Source organism: Platichthys flesus, chromosome 2 (assembly GCF_949316205.1).
Source record: "Platichthys flesus chromosome 2, fPlaFle2.1, whole genome shotgun sequence".
NCBI lineage: Eukaryota > Metazoa > Chordata > Actinopteri > Pleuronectiformes > Pleuronectidae > Platichthys > Platichthys flesus.
This window is the reverse complement of record NC_084946.1, coordinates 17,322,048-17,348,830: the sequence shown is the minus strand read 5'-3', so window position 1 is coordinate 17,348,830 and position 26,783 is coordinate 17,322,048. Positions and strand designations below refer to the sequence as shown.

General features: G+C 42.4%; 2 protein-coding genes across 3 annotated transcripts; one reads left to right on the top strand and one right to left on the bottom strand.

The window, feature by feature from the left end:
• Positions 1-2,260: 2,260 nt before the first annotated feature.
• si:dkeyp-67f1.2 (uncharacterized protein LOC556106 homolog) lies at positions 2,261-6,632 on the top strand. 2 transcript variants are annotated; one of them, XM_062402811.1, is made up of 10 exons: positions 2,261-3,013; positions 3,188-3,371; positions 3,555-3,647; positions 3,722-3,763; positions 4,070-4,202; positions 4,295-4,353; positions 4,632-4,673; positions 4,798-4,879; positions 4,965-5,091; positions 5,186-6,632. In XM_062402811.1, exons 2-10 carry the CDS (start codon positions 3,359-3,361, stop codon positions 5,294-5,296), a joined length of 702 nt encoding a protein of 233 aa, XP_062258795.1. In that variant the 5' UTR covers positions 2,261-3,013; positions 3,188-3,358; the 3' UTR covers positions 5,297-6,632. The 2 variants fall into 2 exon arrangements, with proteins under 2 accessions (XP_062258795.1, XP_062258787.1); XM_062402803.1 differs by having other exon boundaries at positions 2,261-3,371.
• Positions 6,633-11,104: 4,472 nt separating this feature from the next.
• Positions 11,105-26,170, bottom strand: camk1a (calcium/calmodulin-dependent protein kinase Ia). Its single transcript, XM_062402781.1, has 12 exons — positions 25,947-26,170; positions 24,291-24,409; positions 16,520-16,651; positions 15,435-15,509; positions 14,738-14,876; positions 14,539-14,665; positions 14,164-14,239; positions 13,959-14,071; positions 13,775-13,853; positions 13,171-13,258; positions 12,885-13,059; positions 11,105-11,539 (listed from the first exon to the last, which is right to left on the bottom strand). Exons 2-12 carry the CDS (start codon positions 24,374-24,376, stop codon positions 11,436-11,438), a joined length of 1,194 nt encoding a protein of 397 aa, XP_062258765.1. The 5' UTR covers positions 24,377-24,409; positions 25,947-26,170; the 3' UTR covers positions 11,105-11,435.
• Between the last annotated feature and the right edge of the window lie 613 nt (positions 26,171-26,783).

Sequence of the window (26,783 nt, the reverse complement as noted above, 5' to 3'; positions counted from 1 at the left end):
GGAGAATAGCGACAGAGATCTCACCTTTGAGAAGGTGGAATCAGAAAATGTTTGGATTAAACCAAAAAAAATCAAACGAATCAATCACCTTATCGATCAATTAGCTACTTGCAGCCTGAGTGTGTTCTATGTTTCTGGATCTGCCTTCATCTTGCCAGTGGTTTTTTTTTTCCGTTATGCCTGGGAAGAAATAACAAGTTCAATCTGTTTCAACGCCTTTGCAAGAAACACTCACCAGTTACACATCAAGGTCAAACACAGCCCCTGACAAGAATTGGTTAATGAGTTAGCCCTGATGTAGCCCTGTTAGAGAGTGGCATTCTGGGAAATGTGGGATCTTGCTTTTTCCCGACACCATAAACCAATAATCGGTAAGCAAGGAGAAGCCGTGATGTTTCTGCCTCTGCTGCATCAATTACAAATCCCCCCCCCCCACCCCAACTTTATTTTAAATGCAATACTAACTCACCAGAGAAACCACTTAACAAAGAGTGCATTTTATTATATATATTTATCTCTATTTAAACGTGCTCAACCTATGGCGCACAAGGCTTCGCAGGCTGCATGGAGCAACGTATTTATTATTAACACCTCCTCCTTTGATGACTTGTGGTTAAGTGAAAAGGAGGCTGCTGATCCCACCGAGAATCAACAACTGCTGTTCCGACTCTGTTCCGACGTCGTCACATGTCACAGGCAATTCTCCGTCATAGAGAATCTACTTTGAAAACGTCAACAATGCTCATGGAACACACGAAGTCAAAGAATTAAAGCAAATAAAGCAGCGGCAAGAAAAATACCTGATATCAAACCAGTAAAGTTTCTTATTTTACTATTCTTTCACCATTTGTGTGATAATGTCATTAGTCGCTTCCAGTCTCAGAACACATGAGTGTGTGACGCCATCCCACAGTTATGAAATGAGCAGTGTGAGAGTTGACATTTCTGATAAAGTGAGGGAACTTGCACTCGCCCTCAGACGCAGCGATCTACTGGCGGGCCCAGTTCCCTTTGAAATCGAATTCCATCTGTCATGCTCACATTAAACCCACATTCAAATACATTTGCTTTAGAGTTCAGAGTCCACCGACTCTTAAACGGACTCCTACACTGACTGATGTAGCATGATCGTTCTTTTTGACAGCAACATTTACCACAAAGACTCCGAAAAGAAAGAAATCAGCAGCTCGGGAGGCGTCGCGGTGTGTCGCAGGAAGCCGGTGATTAATCATTCATCGTCCAAAAATCAAATCACTCGGGTTTGTCTTTGAATCGATATTTTCTATGATTAAGAAAAACAAAGTATTCAAACCACTTAAAAGTCATCAGTCTCCTATTGTTGCCACTGGGAAGTTTGAGTGTTACTGTACATCTTGGAAATACTGTGTCTGATGAGTGTTTGCTCCAGAGTCACTTATCGATGGTGTGAGCGATCCGGCAGCTGTGCATCCTCCCGCTGTACGTCTCCCAGGAGATGTGTGATGTTATTAAATGTGTTTAAACTGTGAACTGGCTGATTGTCCTTGTTCCGTTCACCACGTGACCTCTGTGATATTATTTTCTCTTTTTCTCACCAAAATAAAACTTCAGGGAGTAAATCTGTAATTGATATGATAATGCTGTCAACTATATATATATATATGTGACGTTGTAGTTATATATATACTACAACGTCACCTTGTCCTTAAATTTCACCGGTTGTATTTTCTATATGATCAGTTTATGGTACATGGACACTCTCTGCTGGTTGTATTTAGTATTACACCAGGTAAGGAATGGGGCGCTGCAAACATCTACAGTCGAGATGAAAAGCTCATTTCTTAAAATCGATCATTTTGTGCACTAATGCTACTTTTGCCAGTTTTTTGGGGAGATGCTGTGTTTATTTGCCTGAAAAAAAAATTATAATTACCAGGATTGCTCACCCCTTGAAATTACCAACTATAAAATACAATTTCTAAAGTTTCTAGGACCTTAATTCATGTATTATTGCTTTGTGGTAATAAGATAAGATTAACAACTTCTGAGAAACACCTTCGTAAAATAATGAATAACTTTGTGTTTGACAAGTTAAAAATGAAGGATTAAATAGAAATAAAACCAAACTATTAAAACACTCCGAAGATCAAACAACATAGGTATATAAGAATTAAAATGTTAAAGATAAGAAAAGAGAAAAACTAAATTAGTAAAGTAGTAGTTAGATCAAGGGGGGGGGGGATTTATGAATAAATAAGATAGTAATACTTTTAGGCTAATAATAGGTATAAAATGTATATGTTAAACAACAGTTTAAATATCGCTATATAATATAAGCTGCTTTGTAGCCTGGGTCCTCCCTTTAGTGTGTCCTCTGGAAACACTTCTCCTGTCGTCCATGCAGTTCGGATATGTTGTTTTCTAGCTAATTTTTCCATATGTTTCATTAAGCTGCAGTGTTTTGAACTGAAAGGGCCACAACACTACTCAGCTACACGTTGAACTTGTTGCGTCTCCATATTTTGCGTCATAACAACAAGTCGGACCAGCTTTAAAAATAACAGTGCAAGCCTTTTTGTTCTGTTGTGATTACGAAAGGAAAAGTAGATGCCATGGGTTACAACAGACAGAGAGCTCAATCAAACTACTGTCTCGCATTCATTTGTGTCATTTGAGGTATACTGTTTACTTTGGAATTGTCATCTTTAACTTCAATACAAAAAAAAATCACTTTCTTATGTATACACTGAGATTTCACAAAATGTTTGGTCATGGAAATTTGGTTTAAAGTGAATGAAAAGTCAGGGAAAAGTCATTGAAATCCATTAGTCAAAATGTGTATGAACGCTTTAAATTGTATTTCTTGTTTCTTATCAGATTGTGTCTTTATCGTGAATATTATTTTGCTTTTACTGAGGTTTTAATGTTATTTTTATCATCTATAGTCTGTTGCAACTTCACAGGTGACACTGGATTTACAAAAGAAACATACACCCATGGAAACCTGAAAAATGACACCGATTCTTCAAAGCTTGTAATTTAATTTACCAACATTTTTTTCTTCCGGTGACCCTTCTGCCCCAAGTTTCATTTGCATTTTTCCCGTAGCAAACGATGGTGTTTCTGAATCAGCATTTTTCCAGCATCTTAAGACAGAGAGAGAGAGAAACCGGATCATCTTTTTCATTGTGTGTGTGCTTGTGTGCAGAAGGCTACACCCAGCAGGAGAAAGAGGGCTGCAACATTTTTTGCATATCCAAACACTTGGGACAGGTTTAAAGCAGGGAGTGTCCTCACAGCGGAGATGCCACCCGGGTCAGGCGCGTTTCATACCGTTTCCTCTCACGTACGGATAGAAGGCGTCTGATTTGTTGCAGATATGAAATACAAAGGTGAGCGTTTTACTGTATTTACTAACAGGTCATTTCCACCGGGGGAGTTGTGTTATCACCCCTGTCCGTGTGTGAAATGTGGTGCAGCTTGATTGAATTCAAGGTGCCTGCTTGGCCTTGGTGGAGGCACATTGTCATTCCTCTATTGATAACCATCGTCTCTCTACTCTTTGTGGTCGACAGTTGCTTTGAACCTTGTGGCTGGACTGATTATCCTCCTAATAATATGGCAAATCAACCCATTTAATTCTGGTGATATAGCAGCAGAACTTGATGGTGAGCTCTTTTTCTTTTTTCATATGTCCTCTGTTGCATGTCGCAATGCAGTAACACTGTCTCCGTTCTTTCAGGATATGACGAAAATGATCACAGGAAACTAAAGGTGAATGAAGGTAAGTCCACTTTTAAATTTGTTCATGAGAATGTTACTTTTCTTCTGGAAGTTGAATTTCCCCTTCCCTCTCAAAGTGCAAAAGTCCAAACCACAACACACAGGGAAATAACACCTGGGAAATAATGTGAATAAATAGCCCAAAGCTACTGGGTTGAATGGGGGGTCTGTGTGTGTGAGAATCCTGGGTAACAGTGGCAGAGGAAAACTGGCTGAACCTGAGAGACAGCAGAGTTGGGTAGATGTCCTACACAATACAATGAGGTGAGGTGTTTCTTTCACAATGTCTTCCTTCCTCTATCATCAGAACTTTCAGGGTTGGATTCTGCGACGGCAAAGTGCGGCGTCTCCAAACCCTGTCGGCCGGGTCACTTTGCCTTTCGCATCCGGAGTGGAGCCGCTAATACGATCGGACCGAAGATCTGCTTTGAGGGTAAAACGTACGTGTTTCTGTATTCGTGCCTGAGTGAACCAGAGATGGAGATTAACAGCTCTGGGAAAGGGAAACTAAACCTTATCGGTATCTCCACAGTATCATGAGCACGGCGCGCAATAACGTGGGAGGAGGACTGGACATCGTGGTGGCAAATGGTGAGTACAACTCTCTCTGATTACCTCATCAAGACACTGAGGAACAGATCATACAGAAGGTTATGTTTTCACCCCAGGGGGGGGGGGTCTATACCCGACTATTGGGCCTGGGTGGAGTTATGCTAAGTGTCCTTCTAGTTAAAAGTGTTTATTCGATGGTGAGTGTGCACAAGATAACAAAATGTAAAATCCGAAAGAGTTGTTCAAACTCCATCTACTCCTGAAGATGATGTGGGCAAAAGTTCCTTGAGATTTTGAACATGGCTTTTCTACCTCAGGTCAAACTGGAGTTGTGGAGAACGCTCGCATTCTCAACGGAAGTAAGTGTTTGGTATTTGATTCATTCTCACTTCTGTTTTCCATTCAAACGTTTATCGCTGTTTTCCAAGTCATGATCTTTATTAATATTATTATCTTTGTGGTGGTGAATTACTCTATCGAAAGGCCCGCAAGAAACCGTGTCATTCCTGAGAGACATTAAACCTGGGATGATTGTTCTGGTGGCCTCTTTTGATAATGCAAACGGGTGAGTCAGAAGCTCAGTGGTTCAAACTGATAAATCTGTTAATGTCGTGTGACACCATTTGACCAGTTCTCTTCTCCTGCGGCAGAATGACGGATGAAATCAGGAACATATTCTCCGGAATGGGGAGCTCCAAGGCCAGGTCTATCAAGTTCCGGGACAACTGGGTGTTTGCAGTAAGAACAGGGATGGAAAGCACGCTGCACTTTGAGAAGGTCAGTGATCCTGGTCCCTGCAGTTGGATTTTTTCTGTGTGCGTTTTAAAATATACCAAAAAGGGAAATGTCTTCTCCTCTGTTCACCTGACAGATAACTGTTACCGATGACAAAAACAACCTTTATGACGGATGGCCAGAAACGGCGGAGGTGGAAGGCTGCTTCTCAAGTATCGTTGGACAAGCATACTTGGTTGATGTCTGAATGGATGAACGGCAGGAAAAGACTTTTGTGTTGGACTTTTGAGACCATTGTGATGCCAATCAAATGTGTTACCCTCTTTCTCAAACTTAACATTTTAAACTTGGTGTGGCTGTGGCTGCGGGGTTTAGCGGTCGTCCTCCAACCAGAGGGTCTGCAGTTCAATCCCCAGTCTTTCCCATCTGCACGCCGAAGTGTCTTTGGCAAGATCCTGATCCCCTTAATGACCTCAGATGTTAAATACACTAGCTGTAAGTGGCACTTATCCAAATGAGGTGTAATGTAATGTGACATCTGCTCCGCTGTATCTGACATGTCTCTTTTATTGTTGTTGGGTTCTTTTCCATTGATCCTGAAGATTCTGGAGAACTCTGAATATTTTTATTGAATTACTTATTTATTTAAAAAGTAAAAGTACATCAGCAAAAAGTGTCTCTCCCCCCCACACAACTCTGTGCACTCTTTTTATTCCAGCCACTGTTTTCTCTTTCCTCCTAAAGGCAGAGAATTCTTGAACCAAATGCAAACAAAGTCTTTAAAAAATGAAGGCCTTGGCAGCACTGTGGAGAGTCTTGTGCCTCTGAGACTGTTTATCCCATCACGTCCTATTAATTCTTCTCCAAAGTGTGAGATTTAGCCAAACAGCAGGACTCTCAGCTCATCGACCAAACAGCAGCAGACTTAGACTTGTCGTCTCAAATGCCTCTTGTCGTTCGCATTTCATCAGCCGTTTGCTGTTTCCGAGCTCGGGTGAATAGAGATGAAACTTTTATACAATTATCACTTTTCTGCAGTTTTTTTTTTTTGGCAACTAATGCAAATGCAACATTGAGACGTTATCATCCTGCTGAGAGCACAGATTATAGTTTAACACAACATAATCATACAGGTAAAAATAGAACAAACCGACTGAGCCCTTTTTTTTTTATTCAGCGGTGGAATAATTCCGGTTTGACAACTGTTAACGCTTCAGCAAATGCGTCACTCAGTGGGAGCAGAAAGTATGCTGTGATTAATGAGATTTGTTATTAGTCAGCTTTGTGTTTGCAGGAAAATCAATTGTTAGCCCTGTATCACACTACATGACACAAAGCACAATGTGTTATCTCCGTTCAGTGAGACATGCCTGACTGGGACTGATAAGGAATCTCAAAATATTCAACGTGGCATGTTGATTTCTGTACCAGTACAGTCATCGGTCAAATATTGATGTTGTGAGCAGGAGGTGCAATAATAAGAAAAGGGTCATCAGAAGTCCTAATGTTCTGCGATGCTTTAATTAGTCAGAAATAAAGTGTGCACTGGTGATTTTCAAATAAAATGTTCCCCCTGGAAGCAGTATATGAAAAACGAGTGTGTATTTTTATACAATCCTATTGGGTGATTAATTGTGGTCATTAGTTCACATTAGTGTTAAACTTATTTTGAATTAATTGTTTGCTAAGCATGACAATAGGAAACACAAGATAAGTGGTAACAATGTAAAAGGTCACAAATTAACGTTGTATACGCATTGCATCTGAGTTCCTATTCATATTTAGCGAATTAATATGGGTTGTCTGTGAGCACACCGACACTAAGATGTTGAACATGTTAAACAGGATGTGGGATCGGCTCCAGCTGCCATAAGGTGTCCTGCTCCCACTCCCTGCTTACTGTCAAAGGTGTGTGTGCGTGTGCGTGTGCGTGTGCGTGTGTGTGTGTGCGTGTGTGTGTGTGTGTGCGTGTGTGTTTTGCATTTAGGTATGAATAAATCAATTGCTCATAAAAATCCTTTCGGTAGAAATGTCTTTATTATTATCCATTGTTTCAAAGACGAGGGCTGGGAAAGACCAAGCCATCGATGGGTTGAAGAGACACACTCGTCATTCCTTTTCGTTTTGTTCACATTCTGCAAATCATTCAGCCAGTCGGATTATCTATAAAAGAAAAGCTTGAACTCCAGTGAGTTCTTAAAAAGAGGGAATGGGACCAAAAGAGGAAGGTGAACAGGGAGCAGGAGGAGGTAAAGGACAACAGACCACGCCATGACAAACCCAGAACAAGAAGAATCAGGTTGCCTTCATCAAGAGTTGTTGAAAAGACATCATAGCATCAGTCAGACCAAATGTTATAGTGGTCAACTTTACCAGAATTAGTATATCAATGATTGTTGTATATGAAAAAATATTCTAAATTGACGCACAGGAGACTGGTATATATATTATAAATAAAAATTAAGGTGTCTCACAGGCTGTCCTGCAGCCAGTCTGTCAGCAGAGGGCAGTGTAGACATGGTTTCTGACACTGAAATTCAGGTTTCACCTCCTGCACCAGATACTTTTAAACATGGGTGACTTCCATCAGCATTTATACAACTTAAAGTCATCACAGAGATAACTTCAAAGTTTTGGGTTGGACCAGTGGCAGTTTTTTTAACCAATGGATTGTCTCAGAGGCTTTTTATATGCAGGAGGAGAACGTGTCAGTCACACATATTTACTCTCATCATATGTTTTGCACTTACAATATCAATTTGTCAAGGATCCTGTAACCAAAGCAGTCCAAAAAAATCCATACACTATTTATTCCAGTTAACAATGGGTGAGAGGCGGGGCTACAGGGCCGACATGCAGAGACAAACAACCGTTTAGACTCACACCCACATTCAATTTACACTAAGTCTAATTAACCTAACCTGTGGGAGGAAGCCGGAAAACCTCTCTATCTCCACAGTTGGAGAGAGAGAGAGAGAGAGAGAGAGAGAGAGAGATAGAGAGACTGAGGAGGACAGCAGCATGATGCAGGACAAGAAGAGAAGAGTGACGCTCAGTTTTCATGACTTAATGTTTTCTGTTGAATGTCGGCACCGTAGACCAGTGGACGCAAGTGACGAGGTGGAGAGAGACAGGAATTCTCTTCACTGTCACAGCTTCAGTTTCCTTTGTTTACAAACCTGCATGGTCAATACATAGAAACCAGATCCAGTCAGGAAGAGATAGATCCCCAGGTGATGATCTGTCCAAAGGTGCAATAAATACTAAATGATCTGCTGTCAGATATTAAAGCGTGCGTGAATGGAAAAATGAAATAAAGATTTCATGCAGCAAGTGTCATATGAAACATGAATAACCGTAACACCTTTGTGTTTTAATACAGTCAATGACTGTGGTCATTTTTAACTTTTGACTTTACATTAGTGCAGTTTGGGCTCCATTGCTTTAATTATTACTGTTTTTTTTGGTGTTGTTTAACTCAGTGTCTCTGTCCCTTCAACTGTTTTTAATATTTGGTTTAATTTGTATTTGTATGTTTATATATGATGTATTGTGAGAATGGCACCAGGAAATTAAATGGATGTTATTATTATTTACATGTGTTCACCTGTCTATTACAAATTTACAATCATTGATTGATTGAAATAATATTTAATTCAGTTACAGGTACTTTCAATTAATATTTAATAGTTATTTTGGAGGTAAACTGTAATCTGCACATTTCCATGTTTGATTATTTACAAACCAGTGTGTGTTTTCTGTGTCATTTATTTTCGCATAACGACAGAACAAACAATGCATAGACAAGGAAGTTTTATTTCATTTCCTGCAATCATATCTCCGTGGGTACAAATCTTTGTATTTTCTTACATCTTGTTCAATAACCCATGATGCATTGCATCCATTCATTTATAGCTCAAAAACAGCTTTTACAAAAAAGGATATACAATATATACTTATATTTATATATATATAATATACATGTGTTTCTTTATGCATTTAGATGTGTTAGTTATGGTTAAAATAAGCATTAAAAAAACAGCCAGGTGGAAACAAACCCCATCTAAGATTCAACACAAGGTCGTTACCAAACAAATGAACCACAGCCAAGTTAACAAAGTCGTCAATATTGGCTAGCTAACAGCTAACATGAAGCCCTTCACACACAGTTTGCATATTTTCCACAATTACAGTCGTGATTTCCCTCTTTTACTCTCCTATGGACCTACAGGTGTCAATGACAGATTTGGGGGAATTGGTTTTAATGTCGTCAACAAAACGTCATGGACAGGTTCTCTAATAATACAGTAATATGTCATGGCATACCTTAAATCAATAATGGTACGATGTGATTGATATAAGGATTGAACTAATTTGAGCCTGTGGTCTCATCCTTATTTTTTTAACGTTTTATCTCTTTCAGATTTCTCCATCTGATTTATTTAGAGTCGGACTGAGTCTACAGTAAAACATTCCCACTTCCCTCTATGGCTTTAGTACTGTCGTCCTTTTACTCAGATGGACAGGTGTCGTCGCTTCCCGCACCATCATTATAATTATTAATATTTTTTTTTATGTTTTGTTCTGTGGCTGGCACGTGTTTTAAATCAGGATATGTGTGATTTGAGAGACACTACAAAAGCAAATGGCAAAAAGTAGAAAGTAATCTCTGAGTTAAAAATGAACATAGTACAGGAGACATGTCACTCAGGTAGAGGCTTGACCGTCACAGTCGATGCAAATGATAAGTCCACTGTGCTGTGTTGTACTTAGTCAACAACATTACTTCTGGTGTTACTCACTTCACATTATATAGCTCAATGTTACAGTATTACATTTTTTTTTCTCAATACAACAATAATAATAATCATGTGTGTTTATACTTATTGATCATCATTCATGTAAACATATTAAACCAGGTCATGCAAACATTAGACCAAAACTTTTTCCACTAGAGGTGCACAGCACAGAGCAGGCGGAGCTCCCAGACTGAGATCCCCCTGACCCAGCGTGAGGCGGGCCCCAGCCAGAACCACAGACCGACGGCCGGCTGGCTAGTTCCCCCGCTCGTCAGTGTCAGAACAGGGAGGATGGGCGAGACGTGAACACGATCTGTCCTCTCCCCCACGCACAGTGGGTTCTCTGCGTCTTCACAGTGACTCTCCTCTGACCGGAGGGGACGTTCAGGTTCTCGTCTTTTCACCAACTAACAGGGATCTCAGTTTGAGCCTCTGGTAACGAAACAGCCATAAAACAAAACAAAAGAAGTCTCCTTTTGGAAGTATCCCCCCCCCCCCCTCCCCCCTCCCCCCCGACAGAAGCATGCACACACTCCAGGTACAGTCTTCACAAACCCAGTCTGAGCCAGAATATAGAGTCCACGCCACTGAGACGCACGTTTACCTCCCCAACTTTCAAGTATCTCCTTTTCCGAAAAGGGTTTAAAACAAAGGGAGCAAATACTGAAACACTTAATCACGACGATATGAGAAAAAGAAAAAGCGATCAAAAAGAAGGGACAGGCAGGTAGAAGACCACACGCCGTGAGACCTATTTTACTGACCAGCTGGACTGGGTGAGTGGCTGGACTGAGTCACATTGACGGGTAAAGTGAATAAAGACATGCAGGAGTAGCTTTCAGCACTCTTTCCCTTTTTTAAAGTGTTCCCCCTCTTCTTTGAGCCCTGTCTGGCCAGATATTTGGAGAGCTGACAGTAGTGTGACATGTAGTGTGTGTATTTGTGTGTGTGTGTGTGTGTGTGTGTGTGTGTGTGTGTGTGTGTGTGTGTGTGTGTGTGTGTGGGTTTGGGCCGGATGGATGCAGATGTGCAGTAATCGTGATCAGAGGTAGATGTGACAGATAATGCCAGGAGAGAAATAATGGAGATGACTGCCTTTGGGCCTCTGCCTCCTCTTTGATTAAGACTCCAGAGGTTTTGAGGCTTCCTGAAGGTAACATCCAGAGCGACTTGTTGTGATGCGCACGTTGCCCGAGTGACCACTGTCTGCTCTGGCTGCACAAAGGACAACTACATGTTAGGTTGCTATGTAAGGGGGGGGGGGGGGGGGGGGGGGTATTTCAGGATCATGCAGACAGGCCCTTTTTAACAAATCTGACTCTGTCCATTTGCAGCAGCCTTGAGAGCTTTTCAACATCAGTATTTTTAACGTGGGTGTATCTTGAGTCAGGACGTGTTTGGTTTTTGGACAAAGACTTACAGTGCACTTCTCCTCGTCACAACGGCGACCTGCTTGCTCGCAGTGGCCACACTGGGGTGGGACACAGCCTGATAACTACTCTGCATTCCTGGCCAGACTGGGTGGGCGGGCGGGCGGGCTCTGGGCGCTCCTTGGATTACCATGTCCGCGCGGCGATGAGGCTGTGCTCAAACGCGACTGGCTGGCCTGCAGCAGTAGGTGCAGCTCCTCAGGCTGTCCCGGTCTGTGCTGCCCTCGTTGCTTCCACGCCGGCCGTCCTCGTAGTGGGACACTGGGTGTCACAGAAAAACATAGAGCATGTGAATTTAAAGCTCTAGTGTCATATTTACCAGCTAGGGTCTTAGTCCTGCACTGGGCCGTAACTCTATTTTTGAAATATTTGATGTGCTGCCCAGTGGCGCCACAAATTAGAACTAATCAGGGTGAAGTGGTAGTTAGCCATTAATAGCCCTTTTTGACAAAAAGGTGAACCTGGTCCATCCCATTCATCCTTCCATCCATCCATCCATCCATCTATCCATTCAACAACCCACCCACACAACCATCCATCTTATCCATCCATCCTTCTATCCATCCATCTATCCATTCAACAACCCACTCACACACCCATCCATCTTATCCATCCATCCTTCCATCCATCCATCCATCCATCCATCCATCCATCCATCCATCCATCCATCCATCCATCCATCCATCCCGGGTCACAAACTCTTTGAGGTTCTTCCCTCGGGCAGGAGGCTGCGGGCCATTAGGACCAAAACCGCCCGCCACAAGAGCAGCTTCTTCCCGGCTGCAGTTGGCCTCATCAACAAGGCTCGGGACCCCCACCTGACTCTGACTTTCATTCCGCCCCCACACCTCAAGGATGTGCAATCTGACACTGTTCACTGTCTTGCATTTCACTATTTACTTCACTTTTTATATCTTTTATCTATTATATATATTTTATTTAGATATGTTTATGTCTAAATAAATGTTACTTTGTATAAATATTAGAAAAGGGGAGTAAATAAGAAGTAAATATATATACTGTTTCTTTTTATTGCTTTACTTATGTGTGTTGTATTTATTGTGTTTGTATGTTTTTATGTTCTATGTTCATTGTCTGCACCAATAACCAGAGCAATTTCCTCGTAGGTGTAAACCTACTTGGCAATAAATACATTCTGATTCTGATTCTGATTCTGATCCATCCATACATCTATCCATTCAACAACCCACCCCCGCCGATCCATCCTTCCTTCCATCCATTGATCCATCCATCTATCATTTCAACAACCCACCCACACAACCATCCGTCTTATCCATCCATCCATTCATTCAACAACCCACCCACCCATCCATCCGTCTTATCCATCCATCCATCCATCTATCATTTCAACAACCCACCCACACATCCATCCGTCTTATCCATCCATCCATTCATCAATCTTATCCATCCATCCCATCCATCAATCCATCAATCCATAAATCCATCCACCCATCCACCCATCCACCCATCCTATCCATCCATCCATCCATCCATTCATCCATCCATCCATGTTCCCTGTTAGTTACTTGAGCAATATCTGATTCAAAGCGAGTGTTTGTTTGTTCACTGTGAACTGCCAACTCACAGCTCTCCTCTTCTCCATTCCCCAAATCCTCCTCCTCCTCCTCCTCCTCCTCTGCCTCTGGGAGCAGATGTCCATGGCAGGGACTGGTGGGAGTAATCTGACTGGGCCCCTCAAGACTTGTCCCCAGCTGCAACTTCCGCATGTGGCGCACCACCGCTGTGGCATTGAACGCTTGCTACATGGACACAGAGAGGGTGTGACAGCCACAAGGAAAACAGCACGGGTGTACAGAATGTGCTGCCAATCTTCAAACTGCTCGTTCAGCAGGTTGTGCTGTGACACTGACCTTCCATTTGCTCTTAGCAAAGTTCTTCTTGATCTGAGCGCTGACAGATTCATGGATATTCTTGTCCAGCGCTGTGTCTCCACAGATCCTGCAAAGACAGCCAAGATGAGAGGATTTACAGGATTTACATTGTACATATTAATCATTGATCCTCAACTATATTTAATATCTGTCCTGATAATTTTTCAAGCAAAAAACAAACATTAGTTCCAGGCTTTAAATCTAGTTCACACTTTCCTATTTTTCCAGTTTTGCACTTTTTGATTTAAAATGGAAGATGGGCATGTGTGTCACCTTTGGCTCATAGAAATTATAATGTTTTTATCTTATAGACAGAAAGATGAGAGACTAATAAACACATATTGGATATTGTAAATAATCATTAGCCTCAGGATGACTGAAATATGTAATATTAAGCAACGCAAAGATGAACAATTTACAATGATATAAAAAATGAAAATGTTTAGTGTGGTTGCTTGATAAATGTCGATTAACCTTTTTCTTTTTACTGCTGGTTAATTTCAGTTCATTTGAAATTGTTGTTTTTTGTGATCAACATATTTCACCAACAGTTTCAGCGCTACACATCTCCTGACTTTCTCACCATGGATGTTGGAGCGCCTGGTCGCATGTATATCTCTTCAAAGATTCTTTCTCCATCAGGTGACAGATGAAGTCTTTGGCTGCCAACAAAAACAAAGTCACGTTATGAAAACCTGACCCCGCTCTGAAGTGTGTTTGATTTTAAAGTTGGATCTCTAGAAGATACTTGCAGTGAGCCACAGTACCTGAATCTGAGATGTCGTCCCAGTACGGAGAATCAAACTCGTACTCTGCTTTCAGAATCTGCTCAAACAGCTTTGCGTCGTTCTCATCGTAAAACGGAGGATATCCACACAATCTGCAGGAGGAGCACAAAGACCTTTTCTAACTTTTTTTAAAGAAGGTGACTTTTCTGTTTGACCTCTAAGGAATGATTGTGTTCGGACTCACAGGATATAAGAAATAACTCCGATGGACCAGCAATCCACTGCTTTGCTGTAGGGCTTCTGAGCGAGCACCTCTGGAGCTGTGACACACGAATCCAGCACATTCACAGAGCGGAAAACACATGAGCAGCAGCCGGAGTGAATTCAAGTTATCTTGACCTTTCAGTAATACCGTGAGATCTGCCGGGTCGTGTTAAACAGGTATGGAGAGCACTTCTGAAACACTTGCAATTGACTCAGTCACGGATGAGAGAGCCTCTCACACAAGGCGGTGAATGAAGAGAGGATATCAGCTGAACCTACAGGGGCTACTTCTCACATGAAAGGGGGGGGGGGGGGGGGGGATAGCCAGGCAGACCAGGCAAACAAATGCACCTACCCACATATCCAGGAGTGCCGCAGGCTGTGGACATGACGCTGCCCGCTCCCTCGATCTTTGACAGGCCGAAGTCGCTGATCATAATCTTGGAGTCTTCGTCCATGCTGTAATAGAGCAGGTTCTCCGGCTGCAAACACAAGGAGGGAGGGTTTGAAGACTGGAAAACCCCCAAAATTCGGCCTTTCCTGAACGACGGTACCTTCAAGTCTCTGTGGACGATTCCCATATCGTGGAGATATTTGACGGCATCTAAGATCTGGTGGATGAGCTGGCTGGCATCTCTCTCCGTGTAGAAACCTTTCTCCACGATCCTGTCGAACAGCTCGCCTCCGGAGACCCTGGCAGGCGAAAGAATCATGGGGGACAAAAAAGGTTAAGAGTTCTGCACCTTTAAAGGTTTTCTCTATAGCTTTGATTTCGTGTTAATATATGTCTTCCACCGAGGAGGTTATGGTTTAGTCTGTTTGTTTATTTGTGTGTTAGTGGGATTGCACAAAAACTACCCAACCAATTCCCACTAGAATTTGTGTATGGGAGCGATAAAACCCAAGGAAGGAGGTATGACATATTGGTTCAGATCCAGGATTTCTTTAACATTGTGAAATAGGGTGTTATTCAACAGTTTGATCTTCACAAAAAAAAGTGCATATGAGTGTGTGCAATTTGGTGCAGATCCAAATGATTTTAGTTTTAAGGTAAACCAGTTTATGAAAAATATATTTTTTTGTAACGCTCTCTGTGGAAAGAAATGTGCTTGATAAAATGATGCACAACCCCATTTTCTGTCATTTAACTAATTCAATAATGACATCAATTGTTATTTACAGTAAACATTTGTAAAATGCATTCAATTCAGGCCTTGACTTTGTGTGAGAGAAAGAGCGAGGGGAACTCACAGCTGCATGATAAGATATAGGTGAGATGTACTTTCAAAGATGTCCTCCAGCGTCACGATGTTGGCGTGCTTGATTCTGAGGAAGATGAGTGGACAGAGATCTGCAGTGCATTTCATTTTTTCTACGTGCCATATTTCTCTGTCAAACGGTCACCAGATGGCATTCTTGTTGCATAATTCAGATTTACAGAGTCTGTTCTGTCTTTTCTTTTTTTCTTCTATAAACTGGGATCAAACCTATGCATCTGCCCTGTTCCCTGAAAACACAAAACGACAAAGCCTCAGATGGATGATTTGTCAAGAGCAACGGTGATTGTTGTCAACAGCTAGAACTGTCAACAAAGACCGGCTTTGGATATTATAGCCGGGGCCTGAAAGGAGGGTTGTGAAAATTGTCATTCAAAGACCAGATCTGGATGATTTCTTTTTAATGGGCAGTCGAGCGTCTCTCTCTTGGCTCTCGAGTTGAGCTGCGAGCACATGAACTCACCGTCACTTCAGCACGGCAGCAGCTGAGAGGGGCTAATGGGACTTTTATGAGAATGAGCCAGAAACGCTTCTCTCCTGCTTTTTTTCCTCAAACTATTTTTTTCAACTTCCTTGACGTCTCTTGTTGTCAGGACCGTCTTATCTGTTTCTAGGAGACTTTAAGCGTTTGGCCTTCCATATCTTTAACCGTCCATCATACCCAACCACCCTCCTCCTCCCTCTCCCTCTCCCTCCCTCTCCCTCTCTCTCTCTCTCTCTCTCTCTCTCTCTCTCTCTCTCTTTCTCTCTCCTCTCCTCCACCCTCTATGTCTCTTTCTCTTTCTTCAATACACTGCTGCGGGGAATTCCACACCATCTCCGCCTCTGTGTGCTGTTGCCCTGGCAACAGGGACACTAAAAATAGGTCTATCTTCTTTACTCCTGACATTTCCGGTGCACAATCCTGCTGTTTCTACTGACACCATGCATTTAGTCACCCATTCAATTGACCCCTTGCATGTATATCTTCTGCATCTGCACGGGCATTGTTTGCAAGCGGCCGCCCTGAGCCTCCTGCCGGACATGAGGCGTCAGCTGAGGCGTTGCGAGAGGCTTCACCTGTGTAGTACTGCGATCTCATTCTCGATGTTGTTCTCTTTGCCCTCCAGTGCTTTCTTGGGGATGCACTTGATGGCCACCAGCCGCTGGGTCCTCTTCTCCTCTGCTAGAACCACCTCAGAGAAAGCTCCGCTAGAACACAGGCAGAGGAAACACACACACACACACACACACACACACAGGTGAAACGCACAAGAAAAGATGGGGCGAGAGAGGAGACTGCAGGACAAAATAGTGTCAGACAAAAGCAAGAAATAATGAGAAATCCCCAGTGACAGGTTGTCAGTGCAATGTCATCTTTGGTTGATTGCAGCAATATCTTAAACATCTCCTAGTGCATTACATGCAACCACCTTCCTGCGTGTCTGTGTGTGTGATGGTGTGTGTGTGTGCATAGATGAATAATTGAATATGGTGACATAACTGCGAGGTTTTGGGAACCGAGATAAGGCTCAGGAGGTGAAGCCACAGTCACAGTGAGACATTTAGAGGAACGAGCATTTGCTTTATAAAAAAAGATAAAACCAAAAAATATTTTTAATCCATTCAATAATAGATGCAGTAAAATGTAGTGTGGCTTTTTCTGGAGACTAGACTGCATTATGGATTATGGTCTGGTGGCGATGACAGCGGGAAAAGTGTGTATTTACACAGTCTCCCCACCGGGTGTGGGAGGGGGCGCGGGAGGAGGCCTGGACGCCAGCAAGCATTGCCAGCAACCGCAGGGATCCTTCGCATGCATGGGAAGCAGCGCTGTCACACGACGGATGTCCTCTTTCTCATTCGTCTCCCTCACGGCCGTGTGAGCAGAAGTCACCGAGGTCTGCAGCCCCAAATGAAAGCATTGCAGACTTAACTGTGCTTTACCCGCGGAAACCATGCGATAAGAAGGCCAACATCTCTCACTTCCCTCGGTTTACTCTGCTTCTCGTTGTTACCTGACCGTCTCCACTTTGTGAACCTTTTCTCCCGTTATTGTGTCAGATTTAATGCCCCGTGTCAATCCTTGAGATGGCGCTGTACCGCGGCCATGTTGTGCTCAACGAACCAGAGACATTTGAATACCAGTGAAGCAGATGCACAAGAGGAGGAGTGCGGATTCTCCTACACGTCTCTGGTTTCCAACTAGAATAATAATCTCAAAGCAAAATCGCATAAAGCTCCAGTTCCCTTCGACCCATAAAAGCATTTTAATGTGTTTAGGTCCACAGCTCCTGCAGCCAGGGTCTCAGCGCCGGGTCAGGAGCTCTCAGCTTCTGTCAGGGATCAGTGGAAATCTGTTTTTGTCTTATTGGCTGTTTAAAATCAGAAGCTGAGACCGGGACAGAGATCTATCTGTTGTCAGTTGAAACAAACCAAATTATGGGACGAGAAAAATTGTGTCAGGTTCACTTGATCTGAAAGTGTCTCTGAGATATGTTGTAATGAGGGTTATGGAATCTGTGTTGCTTTTGAGGTGTGGTGGCAAAATGGCTCTCGAAAATAAAGATATGTAATCGACCGATCGATGCCTCAACACTTTTATTACCTGTTCCAAAGAAGTTACGTTTTTATCTTTGTTTGTCTGCAAGAATTTGCAAAAACTACACAATGATTATAACAAAACTTGATGGAAGAGGTATGCATCAAGGAAGAACCAATCGAAATTGTGGTGGTGCCTTTATTTCAAATTTAATACAAGTGAATTTAGGTTTTTCATTTGTGGCTCCATAAGAGGGCTGTTGGTCCTTGTTAGAGTTAGTACTCTCCTGAGTACAATTTTAATACTAGGCTATTTCTAAAAGAAAATAAAACACATCAGAAGAAATAATTGTTTTAAAGACTGTGCGCATGTTAACATGAGCTAGAATGACAAGGGTAAATGCCTGCATCATTTCACCTGATATTTTTGACTCACAGAATGACTGAGAGCAAATGAAAGAGCCGGCAGATGCACACACATGCACACACACACATTCATGGACACACGCTTCTGTACTGTTGCCGTGAGACACGTTGTAATTAACCATCCAGTTGCTCATTTCTCCTCGGAGACTTGGCAGGGGAGGACTCTCAGGGTTTGGGAGCAGAGGAAGGAGAACGAGAGGAAGCTACTGTAGCTGTTGATTTTCCGAAGTGCTAATGTGGAAAAACTCTGACGTGGTTATTTGCTTCTGTCCAATTTGACAGACTTCAGTATCTTCAGTCTAAGAATCAAGCACAGACTTTCTTTTATTCCCTTATTTAGACCACTGACATCTTGACACATGAGTCGATCTATTTAATCCAGGACATAATTCTGGCAAATACACGTTAACCTGCTGCTATCGAATTAAAATGAATAAGTTTCAAATGAGTCACTGGTCCTAAGATTCATAGCTGACGCATCTGTCAGCTCGGCTGTTTTTATATGATCAAGACTGTCACAGAACATCTGACATAATCTCATAGATAGATAGATGGATAGATGGATAGATAGATAGATAGATAGACAGACAGATAGATAGATAGATAGATAGATAGATAGATAGATAGATAGATAGATAGATAGATAGATAGATAGATATATAGGTAAGTAGGTAGGTAGGTAGGTAGATATGTAGGTGGATGGGTGGGTTGGTAGGTAGGTAGGTAGGTAGGTAGGTAGGTAGGTAGGTAGGTAGGTAGATAGATAGATAGATAGATAGATAGATAGATAGATAGATAGATAGATAGATAGATAAGTAGGTAAGTACATATGTAGGTGGGTGGGTGGGTTGGTAGGTAGGTAGATAGATAGATAGATAGATAGATAGATAGATAGATAGATAGATAGATAGATAGATAGATAGATAGATAGATAGATAGATAGATAGATAGATAGATAGATAGATAGATAGATAGATAGATAGATAGATAGATAGATAGATAGATAGATAGATAGATAGATAGATAGATAGATACATACATAGATACATAGATACATAGATACATAGATACATAGATACATGGATATATAGATAGATAGATAGATAGATAGATAGATAGATAGATAGATAGATAGATAGATAGATAGATAGATAGATAGATAGATAGATAGATAGATAGATAGATAGATAGATAGATAGGTAGATAGGTAGGTAGGTAGATATGTAGGTGGTTGGGTGGGTTGGTAGGTAGGTAGGTAGGTAGGTAGGTAGGTAGGTAGGTAGGTAGGTAGGTAGGTAGGTAGGTAGGTAGGTAGGTAGGTAGGTAGGTAGGTAGGTAGATAGATAGATAGATAGATAGATAGATAGATAGATAGATAGATAGATAGATAGATAGATAGATAGATAGATAGATAGATAGATAGATAGATAGGGTGGATGGATGGACGGGTGGATGGATATCACACCCACACACACAGGGAGAGAGTTGTTGAAATCGCTGTAAACCCATCTGTCCATATGAGCAAATATTTATTCACACATTCTCATATCGCTGTCATCTCCCACTACTTCAGTTACACTATGATCGTTATGCTCTTATTTCTGTGAACTACCAGGGCTGCTGTTTGTGAATCTATTGATTAAGTTAAAGTTGCACGATTTATCTATGTGACCTGTCCAGGGTGGACCCTGCCTCTCAGGGGTCCACTGTCAGCTGGGATTGGCTCCAGCGCCCTCCAAGACCCTAAAAGGAGAAGCGAATGGACAATGGACGGTTGCTAGCACTGCAACAGCAATCAACTATACAAACAAATTCACTGCAATTGACAATCATGTATGTAGGTGTGACTTTCTGTTATTTATGCGCAGTGTGTATTTGTTAAGCCTATCCGTGCAATTTAGAGCAATCGTGCTAAGCTAGCTGATGTTATTGTCATTTAGCAGAAGGTTATTAGCTTAATGCTCTTAAATGCGACTGATGCTATGTTTTTTTCTTTGAAGTGTAATTTTTTTAATCTTCCCAATCTGACAATGAAACTAGGCTAAGGTTAATCTTATGAACAGCTGGAGTGACGGTGCAGCTCGTACACCAGTGCACGATCCAGAGTGCGATGACCGCTCACCCTGATGGATGTTTTGCTGCAATGGAAAAAATATTATTCATAGCATTCAGGTTCTGATTATATTTTTAGCGAGATGCACTATCAATCAAGCCGCGTCAGCCCCATTGGACCTGTTGTGAACAGCTCGGCCCATCCATCAGTCGATCGATCTCACCTGATGGAAGTGCTCGCTTCAACCCCAACGTGCCTCCAAGTCCAAAAAAAGCTCGCTCGTTTTAGCCTAATCCATTCTGTGTGTGTGCTTGCTCTTTATCTGTGTGTTTGACAGAGACACAGAGAGAGAACGGGAAGAGTGCAAACTGTGTAATCCCATTCCAGCCCATCTCCACATCTCACTATAGGGAAATTAACATATAGAAAAAGCTTGAGACTGGGCCCTAATTGTACAAACTGTCCGTCAGCTGAAGTCATGTGCAGGTCAATCCTCTAGACGTCTCGGCTTCTCTCTATAAACAATAAACCAACCTGCACAAGTGCTTTCCATCTGTGTTTGGTTCTGCACGGTCACAATCTTTATAACCCTCCACTTCTATTCTTGCGCCAAAGATCTACTGTATTCATTAAAACCATCCGTTTAACCGTAAGCAATTTAATATTGAATCCATTAGCACTGGGGCCACATTCAAGAGCTGCTAATATACTGCTGCTTCTTCAGCAATACGCAAATAAGTTATTTCACTGCTGAGTCGTGATCTGAAATTGTTTGTTAACTGGCCCAATGCTCTGCATCTCTGTGAGACTCACTCAGATATCTCCATCCACAGAACTCGTCAACTGAACTCATGTCTGTACTCATCAATGTATCGACTCCGAACAAACCCCCAAAGAACATGGAAACAACCAACCCTTAACAACGGAGTGTTATCTCAAAGTAATTTCAATGCATTGTGAATACTTTGTGTCGTCTTGTTACAGAAGCTAAAACTTTGTGTTCTTTCACCAACAACACTAAGCAGCTGCAGTGAAGTGAGCTGCTCTACTGTTTCTTACTTCTGGGTTTCGTTATCAAAAACTCTTCAGATCACATTTAGAAAAAACAGGAGTTACCCAGAATCTCCTCATGTTCAATAACCAGCAGGTTTTTCGTGACTCCAAAGTGACATTTAAAGGTTCAGTGTGTATATTTTAGGTGAAATGGATTTTTTGGCAGAAATTGAATATAAAAAAAATATTTTTTGATTTGTGTTTCATCTAAATTGTACAAATGTTTGTTTCTTTACCCTCAGCTAACTCCATGGCTTCTGGCAGTGGGTTCATATTTACCATATGAGAATGACCTCAATCTTCTCAGATTTTTGACAAGAAAATTACTTTCCCATTAAATCAAAGAAATGTCAAACTATTCCTGTCACAGCTCAACTATTGAACATCTTAATCTTTAATTGAATCATATTTCTTCAGGTGTCGATCTGAACATGAACGGTTGTTTTTGTATGTTGGCCCCATGACGGACTGGCAAAGTGTCGATCTGTTGTGGCTCGCTTCCCGCCCCAAAGTCAGCCGGGATTGGCTACAGCCCCCCCCCCACCACCAAAGCATAAGCAGTATAAATAGTGGCTGAATGGAAGGTCATTTCTGCACTTTCTTCCTTTTAGTTCTTTACACTTCAATTATAGTCAGAGCAGGTTTGATCACAGTCACTATACCTGAGGGATCGGGGGGGTTGTTTAGCTGCAGACTGTACTGTAAGGACAGCTTGTCCTGAAGTGGATTCCAAAGAGTGAGAACAGGGAGGTTGAGGCCGATCTGAATACAATATTTCAACAGAAATCAATTAACTTCACACTCTGAGGTCCTGGATAAAGCTCCTCTGTAATCTTCTCTCAGAGCATAAGGAGCTTTCCGTCAACACATTAATTCTGCCCTCAGTCAGGTCCAGCTATACGGATAGAGGGGGGGTGGAAAAATATTACAACAGCTTTTTCTCTCTATTTTTTTTTTTTTTTTCCTGAAATGATAACATACTATCCTAGCAATTGTCCCCTTCAATCCTTTGTTATAAAATCCTTAATATCATGCCTAGAAAATTACAATCACTGTTTTGAAGTTCCTGTGAAGTCTCGTCGGAGTCACAGCAGAAGTTATCAGCCCTCAGCAGCAGTCGTGAGTCCTCAAATATGCAGTCTGCGAGTCAGAGTGCACCGAGCGCAGCATGTTCAGCTCTGAGCCCAAATCGGAGACGTCCTCACACAGCACTGAGAACACACAGCCTCATCATCTACCCACTGCTCGCTCGCTGTCTTGGATGTGGCCCAGAGTTCTGCCGCCATTAATATCTGATCGTGTGCAGCCTCTCTGGGGTAGCAGGTGTGATTCCAAGAGAGAGGAAAACAACCACACTCCGTATGGCACACTGGTGTCATCACAGGTGAACATGTGCTAGGTCACTTGTACTCAGTTTGGGGGTGGTGGAGAGTTGGCCCCTGACCATCTGCACTCACTCCCTCTACCCTGGAGATGCAGTCATAGGTCTGTGTGCGTCCAGCCGTCGCCATCAGCTTCTTGAAGATTCATTTAGCAGTTTATTACAAAGCTATGACAACTTTGATTAAAAAATCCATCCATCTATTATCTATACAGCTCATCCTGTGAAGGACGCAGTAAATCCAAATCATGTGAATGTAAATATGATCCATTATTGGTTTCCAGACTACAGTCCAGTCTTTAATAAAATGTAATCGGGATTAACAGTAAGGGCCACAGGAGATATAAGCTGCCACCAGATTCCCCGTGAGCGGTTTGAACTTGAGCTTCCACAACACTGAAGCAGTTGCACATTTTCTATCATCAGAGGGGGAGGGGATAGAGAGATGAAGAGATGTTCAACACTAGTGCTAAGAAAATAATTATATTTAGTCTCTCACAAGAAAAGTGGCAAAAATGATCTGCCTTCAGTTGATCAAGTCTAATGAGATCAGTTCATTTTAGTAAATAAAGACCGTTACTCTTCTTCACAAATACTAATGAAATGTCCAAAGGAGAGAGAGAAGCTATAGTGTAAGTGACCACACACACACCTTCGTAAACACTTTTTTCATCTCCCTAAAACGATGTCTTCTTAAACTCTCGGTCAATGGCAGTCAGGGTCAAATCCAATCAGCGGATAATGTTATGATGCTGCCATTTACTTTAGATTGACTTTGACCAGTCAATCCATAAATCTGAACTGCAATCCATTTGAAATAGTTTTGTATTTCTTAGAGGAAACTTGAGCTGGGAAAAACTGATGAGTGTGGAGGCGGCATCCGAGAGAGAACAGTGTCCAGACTGAGGCTCTGCAGCCTGGCAGCATGTGGTGCGATGAGTGATGGACCCATTTTGACCCCTTTGGTTTTTATCAGCACTATTTAAATGATGTACTTTTGGCAAGACGACACATGGCAGCTTCACTGTTTGGCCTCAACATTCAGAAACCAACCAGCTCCCAGTTGGTTTGGTTCTGTGGTGATGTAATTTATGCATCATGTAAATTATGAGTATAAGAAAATAAAGGATTGATAAAGAAACAGACCTCATTAAAGGTATCTTCTAAAATAGGGCGAACAGACAAACCCACGTTTAAGGTCCAGTTCAAACCACACAGACCTGTGTCCACAACTTGATGAAACCAATCCATTTGATGTAGAGAGACACCTTTGCTGAAATATTGTCCCACTATGCACTGTACTGACACACAGTTAAACTGGTCTGGGGCCGAATGGTACCATTGCCTAATTGGTAATCCGGCCTCATCCTGGTGCCACATGCACAGTATAAACTTACGTTCCCAGTACTTCTTTGAAGTCATAGTGTTCTTTGATGTCTGATGTCTTCTTCTTCCATCCATTTCCATCCTCTCCAAGAGGCATCCTACAACGCTGATCGGATTCGCCACACTACAGCTACAGAGAGAAAAAGAAGAGAGGAAAATACATTTTATTGACCCAGAGTTTGCACAATTAAGCTTAAAGCACCACTCAAATAAATATATTTTGATCTGGACAATGGCTGGATGAACTGAACGGAGCATTTTTTTTATTGAAAGAAACATTGTTCTGAGGAGGTGGGTCGTCCACTAACCAGAGGATTGGTGGTTTGATCCCAGGCTTATGCAATATGACACATGATGACGTCCATGGGAAAGATACTGAACCCAAAACTGCGTAAAATGAGCAGCAGTAGCTCTGTATAAATGTGTGTTTGAATGGGTGAATTTGGCTTGAAGCCCTTTGAATGTAGAGAAGCACTGTATAAACACAATACATTCACCATTTAAAGACAACATTCCCCTCAGGACAACATAGCGTCTCATCATAGTGAATTTTTGAACCACATTCTGACAAACATCAGTCTAGCAACACGTTGGAGAAATAACAGACACACAACCTCAGTGGAAATACTAGCACACAATGGCTCCAGCACTGTTTAGTGTATCACATTGAGAGTACTCGGGCTGCGAGAGACTGTGCGCCTCTGCAACAGTTCAATCGATCCGCTACAGTTTGGCAGGCCGATGTGACTGTTGCCTTCAGTCATTAAATAAACCAATAATTTTCCTGATCAAGTGCTGTGTGGGTTGCAGCGCTTGTTCCAAACCACCAAAGTAAAAACCTGAAGCAGTGGAGGGGCCTCGAGCTGCAGGTTCATATTAGGTGGTCTCTCCTGAGAGACATGATGGGTAAATTAGAAGGATAACTTTTAAAAAGGCAGAGCAGAAACAATGAATAAGCCAAAAATAAGATATGCTTGCACCCTGATATCAGGATATTAAACTATAGTGCAACGGGGACTACTCGCTTCTCTGCTGACATTGTCTTGCACAATAAGTATCAACGAACAGCAGCTTGAAAGTAGGACAAACAGTGCAGCAGAGACAAGAAGCGGGACCATGCCTACCGTCGCAAAAACAAACGCATGGTCAGTGGAGGCAGACACCAGCTGGGGGGGTGGGGGTGGGACTCGTGCTATATTTAACATCTGAAGCTCTACAGATTCATGGCTTCTCTGAAGAAAGACGAATAATCTGCATATTACCACACTGGCGTAAAACCGCATTCCTCATATGCTGACCTGCTCTGCGTAAAGGCTGCAGGGCGTGAATGACAAATCTGGAGGATGAATGGGAGTTTAAATAAAAAAGGTTTTGCCGGTACAATATGTCTGCAAAAATGAAATGTGTTTGTCCTTCATCGTAGCGGTGATGGTGCATGTGCAAGCTGCGGGAGAAAGAAGGAGGCGTTGTGGGTGTGCGAGCCGGATCCTGCGCTGCGGCGCTCAGCTCAAGGGTATATGGCAGTCGAATGAAATGAAGGCAGCATCCTTTAGGCTTGATGCTGCTCACAGGCGACACGGGCGCGCACCAAGTTTGATCAGCCCAAAGGAAAACAATACTCGCAAGTAAACGGAGATAAACGTGGAGGGGGGGAAATATCCACCTACCTAAATTGCGATCTGCAGCTGCGATGCGCGTCTCCTTCCTTGTGGGAGCGATGTGGATGCTGAGCTTGTGCGCAGCGCTCAGACTTTCTCCTGACGTCAAGAGAAACCAGTCGTCTGTGGACGTAGTGCAGCATAAAATCACCCTGTGTTCTCTCTGCACAACGTGATCTGAGATTCACCTCATGATGCTCGAGCTGTTACATGTGCACGGCTCCTCTGTACAGCTGTCGGTTCCCCCTCTGTCGGTGGGTGTCAGTGCTCCTGCAGGGAATTTCGGGCCCCTTCCAAACAGGAATGACAGCCCCGGAAAGGGACACACATGCAGTGTTTAATATGAAAATTAGCAGATAGTTGAATTGTACCTAGAGTGTCAGTAGTCAACCTTTTTAATCAGCAGGCTTTAATAAATACACGTTCAGGGTGTCACATCTGTGCCCCACACTCCCACATGTCCACCCTCATATATGACAATAGGATAACCTGATGAAAAAATACAGCTAATAATATAAATTCCTTAACATCAACCACAAGCTGGATTCAATATCTCTCTGATACCTTTACCTTGTAAAATAATAACCACAAGGAGGGATGGGGGGGGGGGGGGGGGGGGGGGGGGCTGTAACCACAAATAAATGTGAGCAGAATCATTTGGCTACGAGCAAGTTGTACCACAGCAATGTCTCTCTTTCGAATGGCCCATGTATGTCCTGTATGACGCCACGCCATGGTCACACCAACTAACATTGAGTTAGTTTGTATCTCCAGCTTGTTGTGATGACACTCATCTCAATTTGAAGTCTATCTGATGTAGAACCTCAAAGTAAAAATGTGGAATAC